At 42.4% G+C, this 24,531-nt stretch overlaps 3 protein-coding genes and 1 pseudogene across 13 annotated transcripts in view; all 4 read right to left on the reverse strand.

The window, feature by feature from the left end:
* The window catches only part of LOC101615472 (protocadherin alpha-C2), a 313,953-nt gene that overhangs the window by 199,089 nt on the left and 90,333 nt on the right, over positions 1–24,531 (reverse strand). The window contains exon 1 of one of the 11 annotated variants that reach the window (XM_045132067.1): positions 7,295–9,844. The exons of 9 other annotated variants lie outside the window; for them this stretch is intronic. In XM_045132067.1, the coding sequence (XP_044988002.1) occupies positions 7,295–9,691 (2,397 nt within the window). In that variant the 5' untranslated portion in view covers positions 9,692–9,844. Of the gene's footprint in view, positions 1–835; positions 3,315–7,294; positions 9,845–24,531 lie in introns of those variants that run through there. One more of the 11 variants, XM_045132068.1, reaches the window with a different exon arrangement.
* The window catches only part of LOC123454033 (protocadherin alpha-8-like), a 210,716-nt gene that overhangs the window by 161,203 nt on the left and 24,982 nt on the right, over positions 1–24,531 (reverse strand).
* Positions 1–24,531, reverse strand: part of LOC101596839 (protocadherin alpha-5) — a 239,654-nt gene that overhangs the window by 161,202 nt on the left and 53,921 nt on the right.
* On the reverse strand, positions 16,647–22,045 carry LOC123454173 (annotated as a pseudogene).

The following is a 24,531-nucleotide window of genomic DNA, read 5'->3' on the forward strand; positions in this document are numbered from 1 at the left end:
TACACAGAGAGAGAATGGGCAGCCAGGGCCTCCAGCCACTGCAAACAAACTCCAGACGCATGTGCCACCTTGTGCATCTAGCTTTCGTGGCTCCTGGAGAATTGAGCCTAGAACTGGGGTCCTTAGGCTTCACAGGCAAGTGCTTAACCACTAAGCCATCTCTCCAGCCACGTTTAAATATTTTTGAATGAATAAATAATTGTATTTTACGTATATAAGAACAGAACAATATCAGTATCAATTTAAATAACACAGTTGATGTGAAAATGACAATTATTCATCTTAGAATCAAAGAAAATTCGTGTCTTTTGTATTAATATTACTATTGTACCTAGAACATAAGGTTATAATGTCTGAATTACTAAAATTAGCATGGTGATCAAAGGAGCTATATTAGTACCCTGAGAAAAATTTTCAGAGGAAAACTTAAGGCATGTATTTAGAGGTGTCTTGAAACTTCTTAAACTATTCTTATAATTCAACAGTAATGTTAAAATTATAACTAATTTCAAAAAATAAGAGTTATCAAATACCTGATTATTTCTAAACTAACATTCTATTAAGTTTAAAGGCTAATCATTCATAGATGTTAAGAATCAGGATATGAGAGGAAAGCTTTAAGTTGTGATGTGGGACCTCCAATATGCCCACAAAACTTACTGAGTAATGAATGAGACTTCAGACTAACCAAGTAGCACCACATCAGAAAACATGGCATAATAGGTGATTTAAAGGATGATATTAGAGGGAGAAGGGAACAAGGAAAAAAGATACTCAGCACCTTAAACGAGGTTATTAAAAGAAACAAAACTCCCAAATAATATCAATGACTTACATCACTGGAAGGATGTAAGCAATCTTCTCTAGACGGAGGTAAGCTGGGGCTGAAGGCCATGAGGTCCGCCTTGGGCGGGCCCTCCCCAGAGCACACCCTGTGCCTCCTCTGCTGCGAGTACGACCAGCTGCCCACCGCGCTGGAGCACACCAGCACCGGCTTGCCAGGCCCGCACGCGCCCTCCGTGGGCGACGCCGCCGAGCACCGCAGCGCCACGTACAGCAGCAGCGTGAGCACCAGCAGGCTGGACACCGCGCAGATGGCCACGATCAGGTACACGTTCACGTCCAGCAGCGACGCCTCCGGGCCGGCGGCGTCCACCAAGGCCCGCGAGCGCGACGGCGCCTTGGGCGCCTGACCACTGTCCACCAGGGACAGCAGCACGGTGGCGGTGGCCGTCAGCGCGGGTTCGCCGTGGTCCTTCACCAGCACCAGCAGGCGCTGTCGCGGCGCGTCCGCCTCGTCCAGGGCGCGCGTGGTGCTGATCTCGCCCGTGTACAGCCCCACGCGGAACGGGCTGCGCGCGCCGCCCGACTCCCGCTGCAGCTCGTAGGATAGCCACGCGTTGTAGCCAGAGTCCGCGTCCACCGCGCGCACCTTCGTCACCACGTGGCCCGCGCCCACTGAGCGCCACAGCAGCTGGCTCACGCCCGCAGCCTGCACCCCCGCCTCGGGCCCCAGCAGCGCGGGCGCGTTGTCGTTGTCGTCCAGCACGAACACCTGCAGCGTCACCTGCCCGCCCAGGGCGGGCTCGCCCGCATCGCGCGCGCTCACCTGGAAGCGCAGCAGCTCCAGCTCCTCGTGGTCCAGGGGCTGCAGCGCGTGCACCCGGCCGCTCTGCGCGTGCACGGACACGTAGCTCGACAGCGCGCGCTCGCCCACGCGCCGCTCCACCAGCGAGTAGGTCACGCGCGCGTTCTCCTGCGCGTCCGCGTCCGTGGCCGACACCGTGAAGATGTGCGCGCCCGGCGGGTTGTTCTCCTTCACGAACACCGTGTACTCGGCCTGCGCGAACGCGGGCGCGTTGTCGTTCACGTCCGCCACCTCCACCGACACGCTGGCCGTGGCCCACAGCGCCGGCGCGCCTCCGTCCCTGGCGGTCACCACCACCTCGTAGCCGGGGGTGGTCTCGCGGTCCAGGGCGCTGTCCAGCACCAGCGAGTAGTAGTTCTTGAAGGTGGACACCAGCCTGAAGGGGACATGGGGCGTCAGGGAGCAGGTCACCTGCCCGTTCTCTCCGGAGTCGCGGTCAGACACGCTGATCAGGGCGATGACGGTGTCTACCTGAGCATCTTCTGGCACGGGGAGTGATGCGGAAGTAAGCATTATCTCAGGGACATTGTCGTTCACGTCCACAACTTCCACCAGGACCATGCTGTGGCCTACCATGGATGGAATCCCTTTATCTACTGCATTGACTTGAATTTCATACGCATTATTCTCTTCAAAATCTAGTCTCCCATAAATTCTAATTTCACCTGTATCCGGATTTATTGAAAATATACATTGTTCACTTTTTGGCAAAATCATTCTGATTCCATAAGAAATTTCTCCGTTGGAGCCTTCGTCTACATCAGAAGCGTTTAGTTGAATTACTCTGGTGTCATTTTCGACATCTTCAAACAACACTACTTTATAACTAGGTTGATCAAATTCTGGTGCATTGTCATTCACATCCAGGATGGTTATTTGAATCTGAACAGACCCCGTTAGCTCCGGTTTGCCACTGTCAATGACTGTCAGCAATAAATTAAGTTGTGATGTTTCCTCTCTGTCTAATAACTTCCGAAGAATTAGTACAGGCGATACACTTTTATCCTTTTTGGTTACTGTTTTAAGCGCAAAATGCTCGTTGAGACTTAGCATGTAAGTCAGAAAAGAATTTACCCCAATATCCGCATCAGAAGCGCCCTCTAGAGGCAGTTGAGTGTCCAGAGGTGCAGATTCAGAAATAAGCACCTTTTGTTCCCTTTCTCTGAACACTGGCGGGTTGTCGTTAATGTCCCTCACCTCCACCTCCACGTGGAAAACCTGCAGCGGCCTGTCCACGATCACCTCCAGGTGGATGCCACACTCAGCGCTCCGCCCGCACAGCTCCTCGCGGTCGATCCGAGAATTCACAAACAAAATGCCATTCTGCACATTCACCTCCAGAAGGTCCCTGCGCTCCTTGGACGCCACTCGGAACAGGCGCGGCACCAGCTCCGCCAGCTCCAGCCCCAGGTCCTGCGCGATGCGGCCCACGAAGGTGCCGTGTTTGGCCTCCTCGGGGACCGAGTAGTGGAGCTGGCCGCTCCCTGTCCCCCAGGCGGCGAGCAGCAGACAGGAGAGCAGCAGGCGCCGGGATCCCAGGCCTCCTCGCCCAGGAAACACCATTGCAGATAAGGACCTCCTGGTTGTCAAGTTTAAGACAGCGCTTACGTGAGATCTTTGGTGAGCTGTCTTCCTTTTCTGATTATTTATTCAGTAAGTTTTATATTGTGTTCCAGTGAATATGTAGTCGATTCTGTTTTGTGAATGGTAGGAATCTGGGTGGGGATAGCAAAAAAAAAAAAAAAGTTCTTTTCCCCTTTTTGGGTGTATAGCGACATCATGTGACTGCTTATGTAAATACAAGAAAGATCCTTAGAGTGCTGTTTCCTGGGTCACTGTAACTGAACTTCTGGACATTTCCCTGGATGGTTTGTGAATGCTATGTACTTGATGTATATGGTACTATCGACAAAATACAAATACTTTCATTATTTTGTGACTCGAAAACTAACTTCCCATTCAAAATTTATCTTGAAATAAGGTGTAGCAAAAGCTATTCTTTAGCTACCATTGAAAACAATATATATATATAAACAATATATAACACGACTGCCCGCTCATGACGTAGAATTCACAGTGTTTAAATTACTTTATTCTCCAAATACTTTGTTGTAGAACTTATAGAGAAAGTAAATAATTTCATAATTTCATAAAAGAAAATCAAAATGTTTCTATGAACTAAACTATACCTCATATTTATATAATGTTTTCTTGTTCGATTTAATGAATATTAGAATTCATCATAAACATGTAATTTGTCATGGGGGGGGTTGTTGCTTAAATCTGATGAAGTTACCTATAACTGCCCTCACTTAATATTTTTTTAAAAGTACAGATAGCAAGTCTAGAAACTTTTGTTTCTGGCAAGATATAACAGTTTCATGGAAAAAATCAACACTTCCAAAATTCACAATATTCTAAAGCGACAATGGAGTGCCAATATAATAAATGTGATGAAGTGTCTTGGAACCCAGCCTTATTAATTAAAAGCGAAAGAATGTGAACTTGATGGCATCATTTTTGTTTCTCTCTAAATATTTCCTTTGTCATGAGGTAGTAGTTAGTCAGAATATACTTTTCAGAACATTGCAATGGACACTATGATGCACAGGAAATCAAAGTGCCTTTTGTAATTGTATTCATTAATTCAAGACTAGCTTGTAAATAATCACAAATAAGCACCTACAGAACATATAGCAAGTATATATATGTATATATAAGAAAATATAGCAAGCATAGATTTTATAAGTTTGTTAACATTCATGTCAAATCTTTAAGCTGGTCATTATTTCACAGTACTTTTGCATATAATAATGATGAGACTGTTACATATCCAGAAAGACAGCAACTGAGAATGGATCCAAAAGTATGAGTTAAATAAACTATAAAACTAGCTCAACTGATCAAAAATATTTGAGTTTTAAGGATGGAGAGATGACTTAGAGTTAAGGAGCTTGCCTGTAAAGCCTAAGGACCCATGTTCAATTCTCCAGGTCCCACATAAGCCATATACACAAGGTGATGCAAGTGCACCAGGTTTCATATGCACACAAGGTGGGGCACAGGTGCAGTGGCTGGAGGCCGTATTGCACCCATACTCTCTTTCTCTGTCCTTCTCTCTCGCTCTCTTTCTCTCTCTCTCATAAAAAATATTACAAAAGAATATTTGAATTTTAGCCATCTCTCCAGCCCTCATTTGACATTTTTCATTTACAAAAATGCCAAGATACCAGAATTGCTAAAGAATTTTATGAAAAAAATAATATGTCCCATGGTCTTCACACATTGTTAGACATAACTAAATTATTAAGAAGAAAAATCAAAGTTTATCTTTTCTTTTTTTTTTTTTTTTTTTTTTTTGGTTTTTCGAGGTAGGGTCTCACTCTGGTCCAGGCTGACCTGGAATTAACTCTGTAGTCTCAGGGTGGCCTTGAACTCACGGCGATCCTCCTACCTCTGCCTCCTGAGTGCTGGGATTAAAGGAGTGTGTCACCACACCCAGCTCAAAGTTTATCTTTAATACTTAAGTGAATAAGAAAATACCTGGAATTATAACTTTACACAAAGAATGAAATTCTGATGGTAAGAGCAAACATAAAGGGCTGGAGAGATGGCTTAGAGGTTAAGGCACTTGCCTGTGAAGCTCAGGGACCCAGGTTCAATTCCCCTGTATCCTCATAAACCACATGCACAAGGTGGTGCATGTATCTGGAGTTTGTTTGCAGTGGCTAGAGGCCCTAGCATGCCCATTCGCTCTCTCCTCTCTCTCTCTCTCTCTCTCCCCCCCTCCTCTTCCCCACTCTCAAATAAATAAATATAAAATATTTATAAGAGTAAGCATAAAATATCTATAAGAGTTAGTTTAGGTGATTTGGAATTATCTAAATTAGGCGTTGGCTATCATGAGATATAAAAGTAATGATTATAAGAATTAAACTTGCAATTAATATCCACCAATGTCTTTAAAATTAAATTTAAATGATCATGCATTTCCCTCTACCTTCATTTAGAGATAAGTTATAATGTATTCCCTATGTAATAGTCACATATATCATCTTGACAAAGCTTCATAAACAAAAGATTGAGTCACTTTTCAATCTGAGGTATTTTGTATCTTGTGCCTACTATTGAATACTTACAAAATATTTTAGCCAACTAATATTGAATATAAAGTTCTTACTTAGCTCAAATTTTAAAAATATTTCTGTTTACTTGAGAGAGAGAAAATTTGGCTTTGTCAGGACCTCTTGCCATAGTAAATGAACTACAGACTCATGTATTGCTTTGTGCATCTGGCTTTACATGGGTACTGGTAATAGAACCTTTGCAAGCAATCAGCTTTAACTGCTTAGCTATCTCTCCAGCCCCTGTGCTGGAGTTTTAAAAAGGAATATGAGTATAGAACCCTCAAGAATGTTGTGCTGTGTGGTGTGATATGTAACTTTAAGAGGAGATGACCTCGTATGATTCCCAAAAGCATGTTTTGTTCTGTCACTCTTAAGAGTCACAAAATTAGAAGAATCACCTAGAGGTAAGTGGTCTTTGCTAAACTATTCAGACATGATTATACAATAGGGAAAGAAAACTTCATAAGCAATAGAGATAAAGCATTTGTAAGGAAAGAAATTAAATACAATCGTAATGGAATGATAATTATCAGTATGCACTCCCACAACTGGTTTATTTTTTCTAGATAAATTTTTTAAACTTACAAAAGAATACAAATGAGTCGCTATTAAAAGGGCATAAGATGGCTATTAGTGAGTGTGCATGATTCTTTGGAAGTTTAATTTGGAAGTGTAAATCAGTCAACACCATTTGAATATGTACTACTTAATTATCCTCCTGCCCTCTCTTGGGAAAAATCAAGAACAATCATTTGAAATGTAGTATCATATTAGAATATAAGACTAGATATTTCTCCAAATAATTTGAAAATAGGTTTTACCACAGTGGTAGAGGCAAAGCTAAAATTATGTGAGGGATAACAGTTTATAGTGGATAATTAATGAGCTTTTTAAAAAATAAATCAATTCAGAGCCAAAGAAGAGAGTTGGTGTGTTGGTGCAAAAGACGCAAACAGATGTGAAAATATCAAAGCAAAAGGTTGCTAACAAACACTAGCAACTCTAAATAACCCACTGTGGTTGTCCATACCACCTACAAGAACTATGAGTGGCTCCTGTAAAATAATTATTTCCAGTCAAGTGACAAGAGAAGACATTTTTTTGGCAACTTCTTTTTAAAGTTTTCTAACAAAGTTTGAAGGAAAACAGGCACTTCATACCAAAAGAAACCTGATCATATGACTAAAAGAGTGGATAAATGTGCCATCTGGCATTTTACTACTAAAGGTTATCCTTTGAGACAATAGTTACAACACTGAGCATTTATTTAAAAGAGTTTTTGTTTTGTTTTGTTTTTTGACATAGGGTCTCACTCCAGCTCAGGCTGACCTGGAATTCACTATGCAGTTTCAGGGTAGCCTCGAACTCACAGCGATCCTAACCTACCATTGCCTCCCAAAGACTGGGATTAAAGACATGCGCGACTACACTCGGCTTCATTTCAAAATGTTCATTTAAGTCTTAATCCTAAATATTTAATGTTCACTTACAGAATGGGAAGAATGTACAGACAACTTACCTGACCAGGGTGGCTTGTTCCAGACTCCTCCCTTTCCCTTTCATCTCTGTCAAGACTGGGAGGAAGGCTGGGGCTGAAGGCCATGAGGTCCGCCTTAGGTGGGCCCTCCCCAGAGCACACCCTGTGCCTCCTCTGCTGCGAGTACGACCAACTGCCCACCGCGCTGGAGCACACCAGCACCGGCTTGCCAGGCCCGCACGCGCCCTCCGTGGGCGACGCCGCCGAGCACCGCAGCGCCACGTACAGCAGCAGCGTGAGCACCAGCAGGCTGGACACCGCGCAGATGGCCACGATCAGGTACACGTTCACGTCCAGCAGCGACGCCTCCCGGCCGGCGGCGTCCACCAAGGCCCGCGAGCGCGACGGCGCCTTGGGCGCCTGACCACTGTCCACCAGGGAGAGCAGCACGGTGGCGGTGGCCGTCAGCGCGGGCTCGCCATGGTCCTTCACCAGCACCAGCAGGCGCTGTCGCGGCGCGTCCGCCTCGTCCAGGGCGCGCGTGGTGCTGATCTCGCCCGTGTACAGCCCCACGCGGAACGGGCTGCGCGCACCGCCCGCCTCCGGCTGCAGCTCATAGGACAGCCACGCGTTGTAGCCAGAGTCCGCGTCCACCGCGCGCACCTTCGTCACCACGTGGCCCGCGCCCACTGAGCGCCACAGCAGCTGGCTCACGCCCGCAGCCTGCACCCCCGCCTCGGGCCCCAGCAGCGTGGGCGCGTTGTCGTTGTCGTCCAGCACGAACACCTGCAGCGTCACCTGGCCGCCCAGGGCGGGCTCGCCCGCGTCGCGCGCGCTCACCTGGAAGCGCAGCAGCTCCAGCTCCTCGTGGTCCAGGGGCTGCAGCGCGTGCACCCGGCCGCTCTGCGCGTGCACGGACACGTAGCTCGACAGCGCGCGCTCGCCCACGCGCCGCTCCACCAGCGAGTAGGTCACGCGCGCGTTCTCCTGCGCGTCCGCGTCCGTGGCCGACACCGTGAAGATGTGCGCGCCCGGCGGGTTGTTCTCCTTCACGAACACCGTGTACTCGGCCTGCGCGAACGCGGGCGCGTTGTCGTTCACGTCCGCCACCTCCACCGACACGCTGGCCGTGGCCCACAGCGCCGGCGCGCCTCCGTCCCTGGCGGTCACCACCACCTCGTAGCCGGGGGTGGTCTCGCGGTCCAGGGCGCTATCCAGCACCAGCGAGTAGTAGTTCTTGAAGGTGGACACCAGCCTGAAGGGGACGTGGGGCGTCAGGGAGCAGGTCACCAGCCCGTTCTCTCCGGAGTCGCGGTCAGACACACTGATCAGGGCGATGACGGTGTCCACCTGAGCGTCCTCAGGTACTGGGAGAGACAGGGACGTCACCGTGACTTCAGGGGAATTATCATTGGTGTCTAAAATTTCTACCATGACTGTACAGTGACCTGCCATTGGAGGATTTCCCTTGTCTGTGGCCTGCACTTCAATTTCATAAAACTTATTTTCTTCATAATCTAAAGTTCCATTGACCGTCATGTCTCCGTTATTTTCATCTAGTGTAAATAAGGGTCTTCCTTTGGGCTTAATCGACATCAGAGAGTATGTTATCTCCCCGTTTACTCCTTCATCTCTATCTGTGGCATTTAACTTTATAACAAGAGTTTCTCTTGGAGCATTTTCCGCCACTCGTACCTTATATTCTAATTGATCAAACTCTGGGTCGTTGTCGTTAATGTCCAATACTTGAACTAACAGCTGAACTGAGCCAGTGAGCTCAGGCTTTCCCCCATCTGTGGCGGTCAGCAGCAAAGTAAGTTCTGCAGTTCTCTCCCTATCTAGAGACTTCTTTAGCATAAGCGACAGTTTTTTAGTCTGTTTACTATTTGTTGGTGATTCTAAGGAAAAATATTCATTTTGACTTAGTCTGTAGACCAATGCAGCATTCTCTCCTATATCCGCATCAGAAGCTCCCTCTAGCGGAAAACGCGACTCCGACTGCTTAGACTCGGAAATCTGCAGTCTTTGTTCTCCTAGGGGAAATACCGGTGGGTTGTCGTTAATGTCCCTCACCTCCACCTCCACGTGGAAAACCTGCAGCGGCCTGTCCACGATCACCTCCAGGTGGATGCCACACTCCGCGCTCCGCCCGCACAGCTCCTCGCGGTCGATCCGAGAATTCACAAACAAAATGCCATTCTGCACATTCACCTCCAGAAGGTCCCCGCGCTCCTTGGACGCCACCCGGAACAGGCGCGGCACCAGCTCCGCCAGCTCCAGCCCCAGGTCCTGCGCGATGCGGCCCACGAAGGTGCCGTGTTTGGCCTCCTCGGGGACCGAGTAGTGGAGCTGGCCGCTCCCTGTCCCCCAGGCGGCGAGCAGCAGACAGGAGAACAGCAGATATCCAGTGTTTGATCCCCTTCTTTGAAAACCTAACATTGCATAGGAAATTGTCTTCCAAAATAAGACTCTTCACGCTTGTAGTACCAGATACTTCAGTTCTGGCTAAAAATATCGCTTGGTTCTTGATAAGTTCGAAGAGATCCTTTTAACAGCATCCAGCTTGATAGAGTCAGTCTCCTATGAGGAGTGCTGGGCTGTTCAGATCACCCTGTGGACAAATTCTTTCTACCAAGTAAAGAGCGACACCTTGTGCCTAAAATTGTGAGTACTGTGCATATTCATACCCCCCAAAATTCACGTGTTTTATGCTATTCTTCCCCAAGTAATTCTGAATGCTTATTTTTTATTTTATTTATTTATTTGAGACAGAGAAAGAGATAGAGAGGGAGAGGGAGGGAAAGAATGGGCGCACCAGGGCCTCCAGCCACTGCAAAGGAACTCTATGCATGCACCACTTTGTGCATCAGGCTTACACACATCGTGGGGAATTGAAACGAGATCCTTTGGCTTTGCGGGCAAGTGCTTTAACCACTAAGCCATCTCTTCAGCCATCCAGGTGCTTATTTATGGAACATCCAGATTTTAAGTCATATTGAAACTGAACGTATGTGGAAATGATGCTTTATTTCCTGAATAATATTAATTTCATAGTTCTACAACTCACATATACTTATAAAATTATTTAATTTGTCTAAACACTTGAGGATAAGCTTTATGAAGAAGTAGAATTAAACATTTCCCGCAAATCTTGCCCATCATGAGTCGTTTTAATTTCCGTCTCTCTTGTTACTTAGCTGCTAGGGAACTCAACTAAAAACAAAAATCTTTTGCAGTGCTGGAGACTGTTTTGTGTGGTGGTGGTGGAAGTGTTTTCGGTTCTGTTTGGTTTTGCTTAATCTAGGCCCTTGTGCATGCTAGGCACATGCTCTACAACTGAGCTCAGAATTCAAAGAAAAAAATTGAACTTTGATAATATCAATTTTCATTCAATCTTTCTGTCTTTTATTGCTATGCTCTTATCTGTGTAAATTTGCCTTCTCTTAACTTTAAAAAAAATTAAAACGACTTGAATAAATTTATGGGGTATGAGCAATGTCCTGATACATATATCTACTCTATGGCGATCAAATCAAGGTAATTAATATATCCACAACCTCAAACATTTATATCATCTCTCTGTAAAGATATATTAGAAAGCCTCTCTTCTACCTATACTGAAATATTGAAAGTCACTGAAGTTTGCAGAACACTAAGAAAGTAATCAAAAAACAAATAATAAAATTTTCAAATTTGCCATTTAAAATAAAATTCACAAATGAAAATTATGTGGCTCTATGGGAATTTAGCAAATGATACATATGATTTCTCACATCAGTTTCATTGTTAATAGTATGAGATATCAAGCTGGCTCTTTATGTAATAGTAATATGACAGAAGTAGTCTTTTAAAGCACAAAATGAATGGTATTATCAGTGGAATTAAATAAAATCACCATGAAAATTTCTGTACCATTTTGCCATTTCCATGTAACGAACATGAGTTTTCTTAATCCAGTCAAGATATACTCTTGAAAGTGGTTCTGGTTGAATAATTTTGAGGTTCTAATCATAAATTCATCTAAAACAAGGTGATTATAGAGATATTAGAGATATGTATGTCAAGTACCAAAGGTGCTTACAATAAAGAAAACAATCAATCTTTTCAACTCAATGACAAATCACCTCAGAGTTTGTTAATGGAATTTCATACAATACTAAATTTAAAAGTTAGAATTATTGAGGTTAATTTTCATTTACTAAAGATGTAATTTGGTTATGTCTTCTTTCTATTTTTCATATCCACTTAGACTTTAGAAGAAAAGGGGATAAGATAACAACCATGGAATAGAATGTTTACTTTTCCGAATAAGTACAATGATTGCTTACTATTTCATTATGTAGGTTGTGGTTTAAGAAATGTTTGCTTGATATTGAAAGACAAAAGCTTACTGTGTGGCTTAGGATGATTTGGGACTCAAGTGATATTCTTACTTCCATGTAAAATAGTTTTGATGATTCAGCTATAATCTAAAAATATTCCAATGACATATGAAATATGATATGATAATACTTCTGGGTTAACATTTTCTTAATTCTGAGTTTTAAATGCATATATATTCTATCAATATAATAATGTTCCATGTTTTTATTCTACTCTTCTCTCAATATTATAGCACTAGAATTCTTTAAATTAATGCAATTTTATGTTAAAATTTAAAGATGCTGACCAATCAACTTTTATGACATTCAATTCTGTTACGCATCTGTAAAATTTGACAACATAATAGTAAATTGAATAGGATATTTGAAGTGTGTCAAACTTATTATGAACAAAAGGAAACTACAGATTTCTAACCACTTTGTCATAGGAATTAGGGTTTGACGCACAATGTGGGATCTTCCAAGGTAAAGAAATGAATATGAGAGAGTGTACTCATGAAAGAGGAGAATAACACATATTTGAATTAAAGCAAGATTTTAAACTTAAGTGTTAATGTCCAGTAAAAATCTTTTGTGAACTTGTAAAGTGGCACTGAATAAACCCAAGTCACAAAAAGCTTGATAAAGTGAGTGAGTCAATGACACATCTTTTGTATTTTTTGCTGTCATAGTTCTGGTAACCAACATTTCAATTAACTCCAGACTAGAGATTATGCTCCCATTGAACTAACCACTGGGAGTGAGACTTATATCTGGCTACAGACTAATGCCAAGAAGTCACATCAAAATCATTGTTAATGCCAGGTGTGGAGGTGTACACTTTTAATCCCAGCACTTGGAAGGCAGAGGTAAGAGGATTGCCATGATTTTGAAGTCATCCTGAGACTATATAATGAATTTCAAGTCAGCCTGGGCTAGAACAAGACTCTACATCAAAAAGGAATAAAAACCCTCATTGTTAACACTAATTTTGTGAAACTTTATTGAAGATTTGATGGACTTTGAGCCTAGCTTTTACTAATTCAATCTGATCAATCTGATTAGCTTAAAGACATACCTGTGGATCCTATTAGTTACATATTAGAGTGCAAAATTTTCTATCTTATTAGTCCATATCATCCACTAATATTTTATGAGTTCTAATACTATTATTTCTTGAAAACACAAAACACAGAACTGAATTGTGAAGCCATTTTCAGAACCTCAGGTAGTTCTTCTAAGTCATATTTGAAGTTAAACGAGCACTGAACTAACAAAATTGTAGAATTTGCTTGATGCTCTATCATAGTTTATTGAAGTAAACACAAGTATTTTTCCTCAAATTATTTTCCTACTTGTTACAAGCCTTTTGGTGAACAAACACACTGAAAAATACAACTCAGAAATATGCACACACATTTAAAGGTTCTCATGGAAAATAATTTGACGATATTAATGAAGTATAAAATGTAAAAACTAAGCCGGGCGTGGTGGCGCACGCCTTTAATCCCAGCACTTGGGAGGCAGAGGTAGGAGGATTGCCATGAGTTCAAGGCTACCCTGAGATGACAGAGTTAATTCCAGGTCAGCCTGGACCAGAGTGAGACCCTACCTCGAAAAACCAAAAAAAAATAAATAAATAAAAAATAAAATAAAATGTAAAAACTTCTCTAATTTTTTATCATGTTCACCATCACTTATGATTATTCAAAACACTATTATTACTACAAAAATAATGAGGTTGTATTTGTATATGGCACTGGATTTTGTTGTTCTGAAAAAATGCTATGAACCACAATCTTTGGGATTTTTCATTTATTAATTAATTCTAATTTGTATCCCTCCCAAAGAGCTGATTCATAGTTCTCATGTAGCAAATCTTAATGATTTATATATGGAATAAATGCCTGTCTCAATGGGAAATTGATTAAAATAGATTTAATATGGTTCGTTTGTATAGTGCTTTATAAATTATTATGAGGATTAAATGAATATTGTATCTTAGTATCTTCTATCATTTCTAAGCAAGTAGATATAGCTCATACAGTGGTTTGGTATGTAATAAGCAATAGTTTGGTTTTGTTCTATAGCTATAAATAAAGAGATTGCAGTGAGATAAATTAAAGCATAGAAAGATTTTACGAATATTTAACTTTATAGAAATCATCCTAAAATTCATCATTCAAAATATACATGACCTTTAATAACTTTTTAGCATTCCTATTCACTTTACACTATCTACATCATGGTTCTCTATCCTTATTTAAACATATCATGTATAAGTTATCTCTTCACAGAGAATTAAAGAGTAATTCAGTGGTAATTAGACCTCAAAAGAACAAAATAGGCTAGAGAGATGGCTCAGCAGTTAAGGCACGTGCCTACAAAGCCTAAAGACTCGGGTTTTGTTCCCCGGTACCCACATAAAGCCAGACACACAAAGTGCTGCAAGCATCTGGAGTTTGTTAGCAGCAGCTAGAAGCCCTGGGCACCCATTTTCTCTCTCTCTCTCTCTCTCTCTCTCTCTCTCTCTCTCTCTCTTCTGTCTTTCTTTCTGCTTGCAAATAAATGAACAAAAATTTTAAAAGAGAACAGAGTAACCTTCCACATTATTTGATATATATCTTTTCATTTATAAATATAAATTTTCTGGGGATTCTTTAAAGAATAAAATTTGCATGAAAATTATGTTGAGACAAAAGCAAACATTAAATGTATTAGAGAATACACTGTTCATTTTCTAAAGTGTGACCAATACTGTAGTTTCAGGTGGAAATGAATTTGTTGGCATCTTATGGTTTTATGTATAATTTTTTTAATTAACGTTATTTTAAGAGAATGCAGTTTAGTAAGTACAATCTGTGTTCATAGTACATGAGAACACTATCAACCACAAGGCACAAAGAAGTGTGGATTTTCCTATCTCAAACTATGACCACACAGCCTCATGACAAGTACCAAGAATAGAAGAAAAATAGCTACAGTTTATAATCAAAATCAATCAAATTTCTCAAATAAGTAGAAAGCTCAAATTAAAAGGAAAGGGATCCAGCAATGAGTTCAATAGACAATTGAGCAGTCTTGACATATGAGAAAATAACCAAAGTGCTGTCTATGTAAAGGAACAAAAGACCATAAGAAACTGTGTTTGAAAATGCAAGAAGACTAATGAGAAGAAATAAGATCACATCCAAGGGCAAGATTAAAACTCTACCCACTGTAACTATCATCTCAAAAAGTTTCTCACAGCCAGGCATGTTGGTGCACACCTTTAATCCCAGCACTTGGGAGGCAGAGGTAGGAGGATGACCATGAGTTGGAGGCCACCTTGAGACTGCATAGTGAATTCCAGGTCAGCCTGGGCTAGAGTGAGACCCTACCTCAAAAAAAAAAAAAAAAGAAAAAAGAGGGTCTCACTGGAAATGAAACTGTATAGAAAGTGAAAACATTTCAGCCCAGCATGGAAGGGCATGCCTTTTCATCCTAACATTCATAAGGAAGAGATAGGAGGATTGCCCTGAGTTCAAGGCCACCCTGAGACTACATGGTGAATTCCAGGTCAGCCTGGGCAAGCAAGACCCTACTTCAGAAAAAAAAAAAAAAAAAAGAAAAGAAAAGAAGGAGGAGGAAGAGAGGGAGAAGAAAGCAAAATAGTTTCAACAAAGCTGATAACCATTAGTGGCAGAAGATTTTATAGAATATAAGTTAAGAATTTAAATATAGTGGAAAGAAGGATTCAATGAAAGTGGTATGGGGAAGCAATTGAAAGTAATCCCAGAGGATTATTATCAAAATTAAGTACATGCATGAAAATTGCTAATAAAAAGGTTTCTAAAAAGAATTTAGGGGTGGGAAGATGTCTCAGTGCGTAAAAATGCTGGCTTGCAAAGACTGCTGGCCTGGGCTCAATTCCTCAGTACTCATGTAAAGTGAAGTGCACAAAGTGGTGTATGAATTTGGAGTTTATTTTCAGAGGCAAAAAAATATGGTGTGTTTTCTCCCTCCCTCTTTCTTTCTTCCTCTCTCTCTCCCACCTTCCCTCCTTCACTCCATCCATCCCTCCATTTCTCTCTCTAACCCTCTCTCACTTTGAAAATTAAAAAATAATACTTTTAAAGGAATATTTTATTTATTATGAGAGAGAAAAGACAGATATGTATATAGACAGAATGGGCATGCCAAGGCCTCCAGCCTCTGCAAAGAAATTCCAGACACATGTGCTACTTTGTGCATATGGTTTTACATAGGCATTGGAGAATTAAACCTAGGTCCTTTCACTTTGTAGGCAAGTGCCTTAACCACTAAGCTATCTCTCCAGCCCAAGCAATAATACTTTTAAGAAAAAATTTAAGTATACTTTAAACTCAAATTATAAATTTAAATATTATTGAAATACTTTTGAATATAAAATTAAAGGACTGGATGATAAGTATGAGAAAACGTGATGGACATATTACAATATTAAAAACTGAATTTTAGGACTGAAGATATGGTTTAGCAATTTGGGCACTTTCTTGCAAAGTCAAAGGACCCAGATTCAATTCCCCAGGACCCAGATAAGCCAGATGCACAAAGTGGAACAGACATCTGGAGTTCATTTGCAGCAGCTGAAGGTCCTAGCACGCCCATTCTATCCCTTTCCTTCCTATCTGCCTCTCTCGTTTTCTCTCTCTCTTTTTCTCATAAAATAAAATTTAGAAAAAAATAAGTTAAGAAAACTAAATATATCTCTTGCTTATACCCTATATTTCCCATTATGATACTTGCCATCTTTCTAGCAAACTTCGGTTTCCTAATTAGAAAGAAAAGACTTTCGCTCATTCTATTTAATTATTAGCATCACTAGTGTTAGCAGATAACATTACTGAATTATATTTGTAATACCTGTAATAAAAGCGATGGATATGTTTGAAATAAAACATATCAAGAGAAAGGCAAAAATGAATAAATGGTGTAGTGACTACAGACTAATAAATTGACAAACAGCATGAGTGACATCAATAGGCATAGAATATACCCCAGGATTAATGGACTTACATCGTCAAAGATTGTTGTACTCCAGCATCTCCAGAACCGAAACCAGGAGGAACACTGGGGCTGAAGGCCATGAGGTCCGCCCTCCCCAGAGCACACCCTGTGCCTCCTCTGCTGAGAGTACGACCAGCTGCCCACCGCGCTGGAGCACACCAGCACCGGCTTGCCAGGCCCGCATGCGCCCTCCGTGGGCGACGCCGCCGAGCACCGCAGCGCCACGTACAGCAGCAGCGTGAGCACCAGCAGGCTGGACACCGCGCAGATGGCCACGATCAGGTACACGTTCACGTCCAGCAGCGACGCCTCCCGGCCGGCGGCGTCCACCAAGGCCCGCGAGCTCGACGGCGCCTTGGGCGCCTGACCACTGTCCACCAGGGACAGCAGCACGGTGGCGGTGGCCGTCAGCGCGGGCTCGCCGTGGTCCTTCACCAGCACCAGTAGGCGCTGTCGCGGCGCGTCCGCCTCGTCCAGGGCGCGCGTGGTGCTGATCTCGCCCGTGTACAGCCCCACGCGGAACGGGCTGCGCGCGCCGCCCGCCTCCGGCTGCAGCTCGTAGGACAGCCACGCGTTGTAGCCAGAGTCCGCGTCCACCACGCGCACCTTCGTCACCACGTGGCCCGCGCCCACTGAGCGCCACAGCAGCTGGCTCACGCCCGCAGCATGCACCCCCGCCTCGGGCCCCAGCAGCGCGGGCGCGTTGTCGTTGTCGTCCAGCACGAACACCTGCAGCGTCACCTGCCCGTCCAGGGCGGGCTCGCCCGCGTCGCGCGCGCTCACCTGGAAGCGCAGCAGCTCCAGCTCCTCGTGGTCCAGGGGCTGCAGCGCGTGCACCCGGCCGCTCTGCGCGTGCACGGACACGTAGCTCGACAGCGCGCGCTCGCCCACGCGCCGCTCCACCAGCGAGTAGGTCACGCGCGCGTTCTCCTGCGCGTCCGCGTCCGTGGCCGACACCGTGAAGATGTGCGCGCCCGGCGGGTTGTTCTCCTTCACGAACACCGTGTACTCGGCCTGCGCGAACGCGGGCGCGTTGTCGTTCACGTCCGCCACCTCCACCGACACGCTGGCCGTGGCCCACAGCGCCGGCGCGCCTCCGTCCCTGGCGGTCACCACCACCTCGTAGCCGGGGGTGGTCTCGCGGTCCAGGGCGTTGTCCAGCACCAGCGAGTAGTAGTTCTTGAAGGTGGACACCAGCCTGAAGGGGACGTGGGGCGTCAGGGAGCAGGTCACCTGCCCGTTCTCTCCCGAGTCGCGGTCAGACATGCTGATCAGGGCGATGACGGTGCCCAGAGGGGGGTCCTCTGGAACCAGGAGTGGTATAGTCGTTACTACTAACTCTGGAGCATTGTCATTTATGTCCAAGACTTCGATCAAAACTGTACTATGACCATACATTGGTGGACTACGTTTGTCAACTGCCTCTGCTTGAATCTTCCATGATTTTGTTTCTTCAAAATCTATCGTTCTGTGGACTTTGATTTCTTCACTGGATGAATCAATATGAAAAGAGACTTTTGTCTTAGAGGAGACATCTGTTGCAAAGGAATAAAGAATGTGGCATGGGCTGGAGAGATGGCTTAGCGGTTCAGCGCTTGCCTGTGAAGCCTAAGGACCCGGGTTTGAGGCTCGATTGCCCAGGACTCACGTTAGCCAGATGCACAAGGGGGCGCACACGTCTGGAGTTCGTTTGCAGTGGCTGGAGGCCCTGGCGCACCCATTCTCCCTCTCTCTCTCTCCCTCTCTCTCTCTCTTTCTCTCTCTCTCTCTCTCTCTCTGTCTGCCTCTTTCTCTCTATGCCTGTCACTCTCAAATAAATAAATAAAAATAAAACAAAATAAAAAAGAATGTGGCAGTTTGAACCCTCAACTAAATCCGAGGAAGTCTAATAACCAGGGTACCGTTTCTGGCATTTTCCACTAACTTTGCCCTATAGATTGCTTTGTCAAACACCGGGGCATTATCATTCGCATCCAGCACAGTGATGTGTAACTCCAGTGTTCCTGTCAGTTCAGGTATGCCGCCATCACTTACTTTAACCACCAAGAGAAGCTCAGAAGCTAGTTCCCTGTCTAAAAGTTTTGTTTATTTTTTTTCGAGGTAGGATCTCACTCTGGCTCAGGCTGACCTGGAATTCACTATGTAGTCTCAGGGTGGCCTTGAACTCTCGGTGATCCTCCTCCCTCTGCCTCCCGAGTGCTAGGATTAAAGGCGTGCGCCACCACACCCGGCTCTAAAAGTTTTTTTAACACTGGTTGGAGCGATTTCACCTGTTCGTCGCTGGTTGGCACGTACAGTGAGAAATACTAATTGGGACTCAGTCTATAAGTTAGAAGAGCATTAGCACCCACGTCTGCCTCCAATGCGCCCTGTAGTGAAATATAAGAGTCGAGAGCTCTGGTTTCCGAAATAGACATACTCTTTTTTTTGTAGCTGGGAACACAGGTGGGTTATCGTTAATGTCCCTCACCTCCACCTCCACGTGGAAAACCTGCAGCGCCCTGTCCACGATCACCTCCAGGTGGATGCCACGCTCCGCGCTCCGCCCGCACAGCTCCTCGCGGTCGATCAGAGAATTCACAAACAAAATGCCATTCTGGGGCTGGAGAGATGGCTTAGCGGTTAAGCGCTTGCCTGTAAAGCCTAAGGACCCCGGTTCGAGGCTCGGTTCCCCAGGTCCCACGTTAGCCAGATGCACAAGGAGGCGCACGCGTCTGGAGTTCGTTTGCAGAGGCTGGAAGCCCTGGCGCGCCCATTCTCTCTCTCTTCCTCTATCTGTCTTTCTCTCTGTGTCTGTGGCTCTCAATAAATATATATATATATATATCAGTAAATATATATATATATATATATATATATATATATATATATATATCAATAAATAAATAAATAAATTTTTAAAAATGTTTAAAAAAATGCCATTCCGCACATTCACCTCCAGAAGGTCCCCGCGCTCCTTGGACGCCACCCGGAACAGGCACGGCACCAGCTCCAGCCCCAGGTCCTGCGCGATGCGCCCCACGAAGGTGCCGTGTTTGGCCTCCTCGGGGACCGTTCCCTGTCCCCCAGGCGGCGAGCAGCAGACAGGAGACCAGCAGGCTCTTGGGATCCCAGGTACAGTTCCATGGCTAAAACAAACTAGTCTCTTTGTGATCTTCCTTTTTTATTTATTTATTTATTTATTTATTTATTTATTTATTTATTTATTTATTTATTTGAGAGCGACAGACACAGAGAGAAAGACAGATAGAGGGAGAGAGAGAGAATGGGCACACCAGGGCTTCCAGCCTCTGCAAACGAACTCCAGACGCGTGCGCCCCCTTGTGCATCTGGCTAACGTGGGACCTGGGGAACTGAGCCTCGAACCGGGGTCCTTAGGCTTCACAGGCAAGCGCTTAACCGCTAAGCCATCTCTCCAGCCCTGTGATCTTCCTTTTGATGTCTTGCTGCGGAAGTTCCAGATAATCTTCAAGATATGGGCGCTGCTTATAGTCTTTAAAGCTCAGAACCTTGGAGCATCTTTCTTTTCTGAAGATGACTTGTTTTCTTTTAAAAAATAATACTATTGTTGTAGAACGATGACATCCTGTGGCTCAACATCTACGTGCACTTGACTTCACACTGACCTTGCTACTTCCTGAATCTCTTCCTATTTGTCCTTGTGTTTCTTGTGTACGATTTTTTTTAGTTCATTCCCACTGTGAGTGACAGTAACTCACAATTATAATTCCAAGAAGGGTTTCGTTCTGTATATAAACATCTAAGAAAGCATACTATTGCTCCAGCTATCCTATCATACATAGGAATATGAAAAAATTATTTGTATAATATTAGTGATATGGTTTTAAAAGACATTTAAGAAAAAGTTATTTTGCAATGGCTTTTTATAGAACTTATTCCTGATATTATAATTCTGTCTGCTTAATCCTTTATTGTGCCAAATTATCCTGGTTATTTGGTTGAATTGTGTACAGAATAATCAAAATACAGATTTTTAAAGGAGTCAGCTAAACATAATGAAATTTCAAACCCATGCTAATAATCTAATTACTATTTTGTGCAAATATTTCTTTATTTGATGTTAATGAATTTGCCCTGCACTAACGCTGGGAAACTCAAAGTGTAATTGTATCTCATTCTAAAGCTTTTGTTGAATCACTATATCTGCTCAGGGAATATGTTGTTTCCATTATGCAGGACAATTTCAGTGTGCATTATACTCCAGATTTAGCAAAGATAATCCTACTCAAGCAAACATAATAACCCAAGAATTCTAATTATAACTATGTGTTTATATTCATTTTATAAAAGATTTGTTTAAATAGACTAAAATATAAAGGTTACTCCAGGGCCCATTTTTTTTTCATTTTGTTATCTTTTTATCTGAAAAACAAAAGTACTTGGAAACAGTTTTATAGATTATTGTAAAGTATATGTGTATGGTCTTAAATGAGAAAATGTTATAATCATTCTCAAGATTATATGAAGACAATTAGTCAACATCTAAGCCCTTCCAGCAAAATAGAAGTGAATGAAAAAAAAAAGCCACATTTCCCCACAATCATGAACTAATTGTAAATGGATACCTAGAGGAATCAGGATTGATATAAAAATGAGTTTCACTTTTCATTCTAACACATTTGAAAGCTGTGACTTAATGGTAATAAATCTGTCAAAGATTTATACTTCTAAGTACCACTAATTATTTTTATGATGAAAGACATGAATCTTAAAACAACATAAATCATTTTTAAAAGATCAGGAAAAATTTCAACCTGCTGAAATGACTAAATTCAGAAAAATAAGATGATTATGACATTTTTATAAGAAAATGTTTTAATGTCCTCATGTTTCAATTCTAGTTAGGAATAACTTCATAAATAAAGGTCCATCCAAATTTTTGTTTGAAAGATTTCTTCAACAATTAGTTACACATAAAATGAAATTTGTAGATTTAAAATTATATGTGTGTCTATATGTATGAGGAAGTCACAAAACAATTCATGGGATGATGAGAGGGAAAGAAGATATTTTAAGGAAGATGGGAAATAGAGTACAGAGGAGTGCCATGGGAGAAAGAAATGGAAGAGAACAAGGCATAATGACACTCAGGTATGAAGATGTCATTATGAGGTCATTATTTTATACACAGCCCTCAAAATTAACTCAAAATCTAATTTAAGGTTGGAGAGATGACTTACTGGTTAAAGGCAATTGCTTATAAATCCTGACTTCCCAGGTTTGAGTCTCCAGTATCCATGTAATTGCCAGATTCACAAAGTGGCACATGCATCTGGAGCTCATTGGCAGTGGAAAGAGGCCCTGGCATGCCTATATTCTCCCTCTCTCTCTCTTAAATAATAAATATAACCTGGAGACAAACCTGGTTTAGTAACTCATACATGTAATCATAGAAATCAAGAGGCTGAACAGGAAGATTGTTGTAAGTTTGAGGCCAGACTGGTCTACATAAGTGAATTCCAGGTCAGTCTAGACTACAAAAAGACTCTTTATCAAAAAATAGAATAAAATTATAAAATGTTGGAGGCCAAATCAAAATGTCTTAAACTTGAGGTTAAAAATACCTCTTAAAATTTGTATCACAATGTTGAAATTATATGAATTTAAATTATTATTGCTTGAAACATAAATGCATTGCAAAACTGGGATATTATCATTAATATGAGTTCTTACTAAGGGAAACAATGATAATTTGGCAGGATAACAAATAGTCAGGGGTAGCCTATATGGCATGCTTACGGCCCTATATTCAATCCCCAACAAGTGTATGATAAATTTTTAAAGAATATGTTTAAAGAATTTTTCCAAGTATCTCACTATAAGATGTATATTTCATAACTTTTTTGATATAGCAAAAACATATTTTTTCTCATGTGGCTCTTTTATTGGAATTTTTTCAAATTTTTTTCTATTAACAAATTCCATGATCATAAAAAAAAAATCCCATGGTAAAGCCCTCCCTCCATCCACTTTCCCCTTTGAAGTTCCATTCTCCATCATATCCTCTCCCCTTCTCAATCAGTCTCTCTTTTATTTTGAAGTCATGATCTTTTCCTCCTATTATCGTAGTCTTATGGTCTTATGATCTCAACCACTAAGCCATCCACCAGCCCAACAAATATATTTTTTAATTTTTTGTTTATTTTTATTTATTTGTTTGAGAGCAACAGACAGACATAGAGATAAAAAGGGAGGAGGAGAGAGAGAGAGAAAAAAAAAGGGAGAGAATGGGCGCACCAGGGCCTCCAGCCACTGCAAACGAACTCCAAGATGCATGCACCACCTTGTGCATCTGGCTAATGTGGGTCCTGGGGAATCGAGCCTTGAACCAGGGTCCCTAGGCTTCAAAGGCAAGCACTTAATCGCTAAGCAATCTCTCCAGTCCCGCAATAAATATATTTTAACTGCGAATTAATTTGTCATTTATAACCTCTAAGATTTGGAGTGGAGACCACCATGTATCAGCATTGACAGTGAAGACAATACCATGTCTGGACTATAATTATTTTTTGGTAATGCTAAACTTGAATAAAGATTTCAAATTTAAGCTGTGCATGATGGCACACACCTGTAATCCCAACACTTGGGAAGCAGAGATAGGGGATCACCGTGAGTTCGAGGCTACCCTGAGATGACATAGTGAATTCCAAGTCAGCTTGGGCTAGAGCGAGACCCTACCTCAAAAAAAAATTTTTTTTTAATTTAAGGATATACAGATATCTTAGTGGTTAAGGTGCTTGCTGGCAAAGCCAAAGGACCTAAGTTTGATTCCCCAATACCCACATAAAGCCTGATGCACAAGGCAGTACACACATGTAGAATTCATTTGCAGTGATTGGAGGCCCTGGTGTGCCCATTCTTTCTCTCTCCATCTCTCTCATCTCTTTGTCTCTCTGTCTCTCTCCCTATCTCTCTCATTCTCAAATGAATAAATAAATAAAGATTTCTAATTTTGTTAAAAGCTATTTATGAAGCACATATTGAATAACAAGTTCAATCTTCATAATAAAAGGGGAAAGAGCATTAATTTCTAAGTAACAGAAGTGACATGATAGAGTACTCAAACTGATAATGTTGGGATTAATAAAATAAGAAAAGAAACCATGAGTATCAGGTAACATCCAGTTTCAGAAAAGCATAATTGTATAGAATAGTTTTGTTACAATGTGTTCTTGCTTGCATTTCTGATAACCCAAAACATCCCAGCTCAAGATGACTACAGAAGCTCACTAAATATCTGATTACTGGAAAATTTTTATTTTTATTTTTTTTGGATTCTTTTTTTTTTTTTTTTTTTTTGGTTTTTCGAGGTAGGGTCTCACTCTGGTCCAGGCTGACCTGGAATTAACTCTGTCATCTTAGGGTGGCCTTGAACTCATGGCAATCCTTCTACCTCTGCCTCCCGAGTGCTGGGATTAAAGGCATGCGCCACCACGCCCGGCTTTTTTTTGGATTCTTGAGGTAGGGCCTCACTCTAGCTCAGGTTGACCTGGAACCTGGAATTCACTATGTACTCTCAGGGTGGCCTCGAACTCGTGGCAATCCTCCTACCTCTGCCTCGCGAATGCCAGGATTAAAGGCATGTGCCACCACACGCCCGGCTAGAAAATATTTTAAGAATATAATTCAATTTTTCCTTCCTGGTTTTAATTTTAATTTGGACTAAAGTGAACCCTTCAGTCTTCTTAAAGTTAAAATTTATTTTCATAGGATGCTTTCCTAACATGCACAATGCTTGAGTTTGAGCTCTAGTATCAAAAGAAAAATAAGGTTTTATTTTTTGATATTCAAATAGGCTTTAATTATACACTCATGTATCAAAAGCAAAACACCAAGATCTACACAGTCGCTGGGGAAAAGAAAGAGAAA

Source organism: Jaculus jaculus, chromosome 13 (assembly GCF_020740685.1).
Source record: "Jaculus jaculus isolate mJacJac1 chromosome 13, mJacJac1.mat.Y.cur, whole genome shotgun sequence".
Taxonomy (NCBI): domain Eukaryota; kingdom Metazoa; phylum Chordata; class Mammalia; order Rodentia; family Dipodidae; genus Jaculus; species Jaculus jaculus.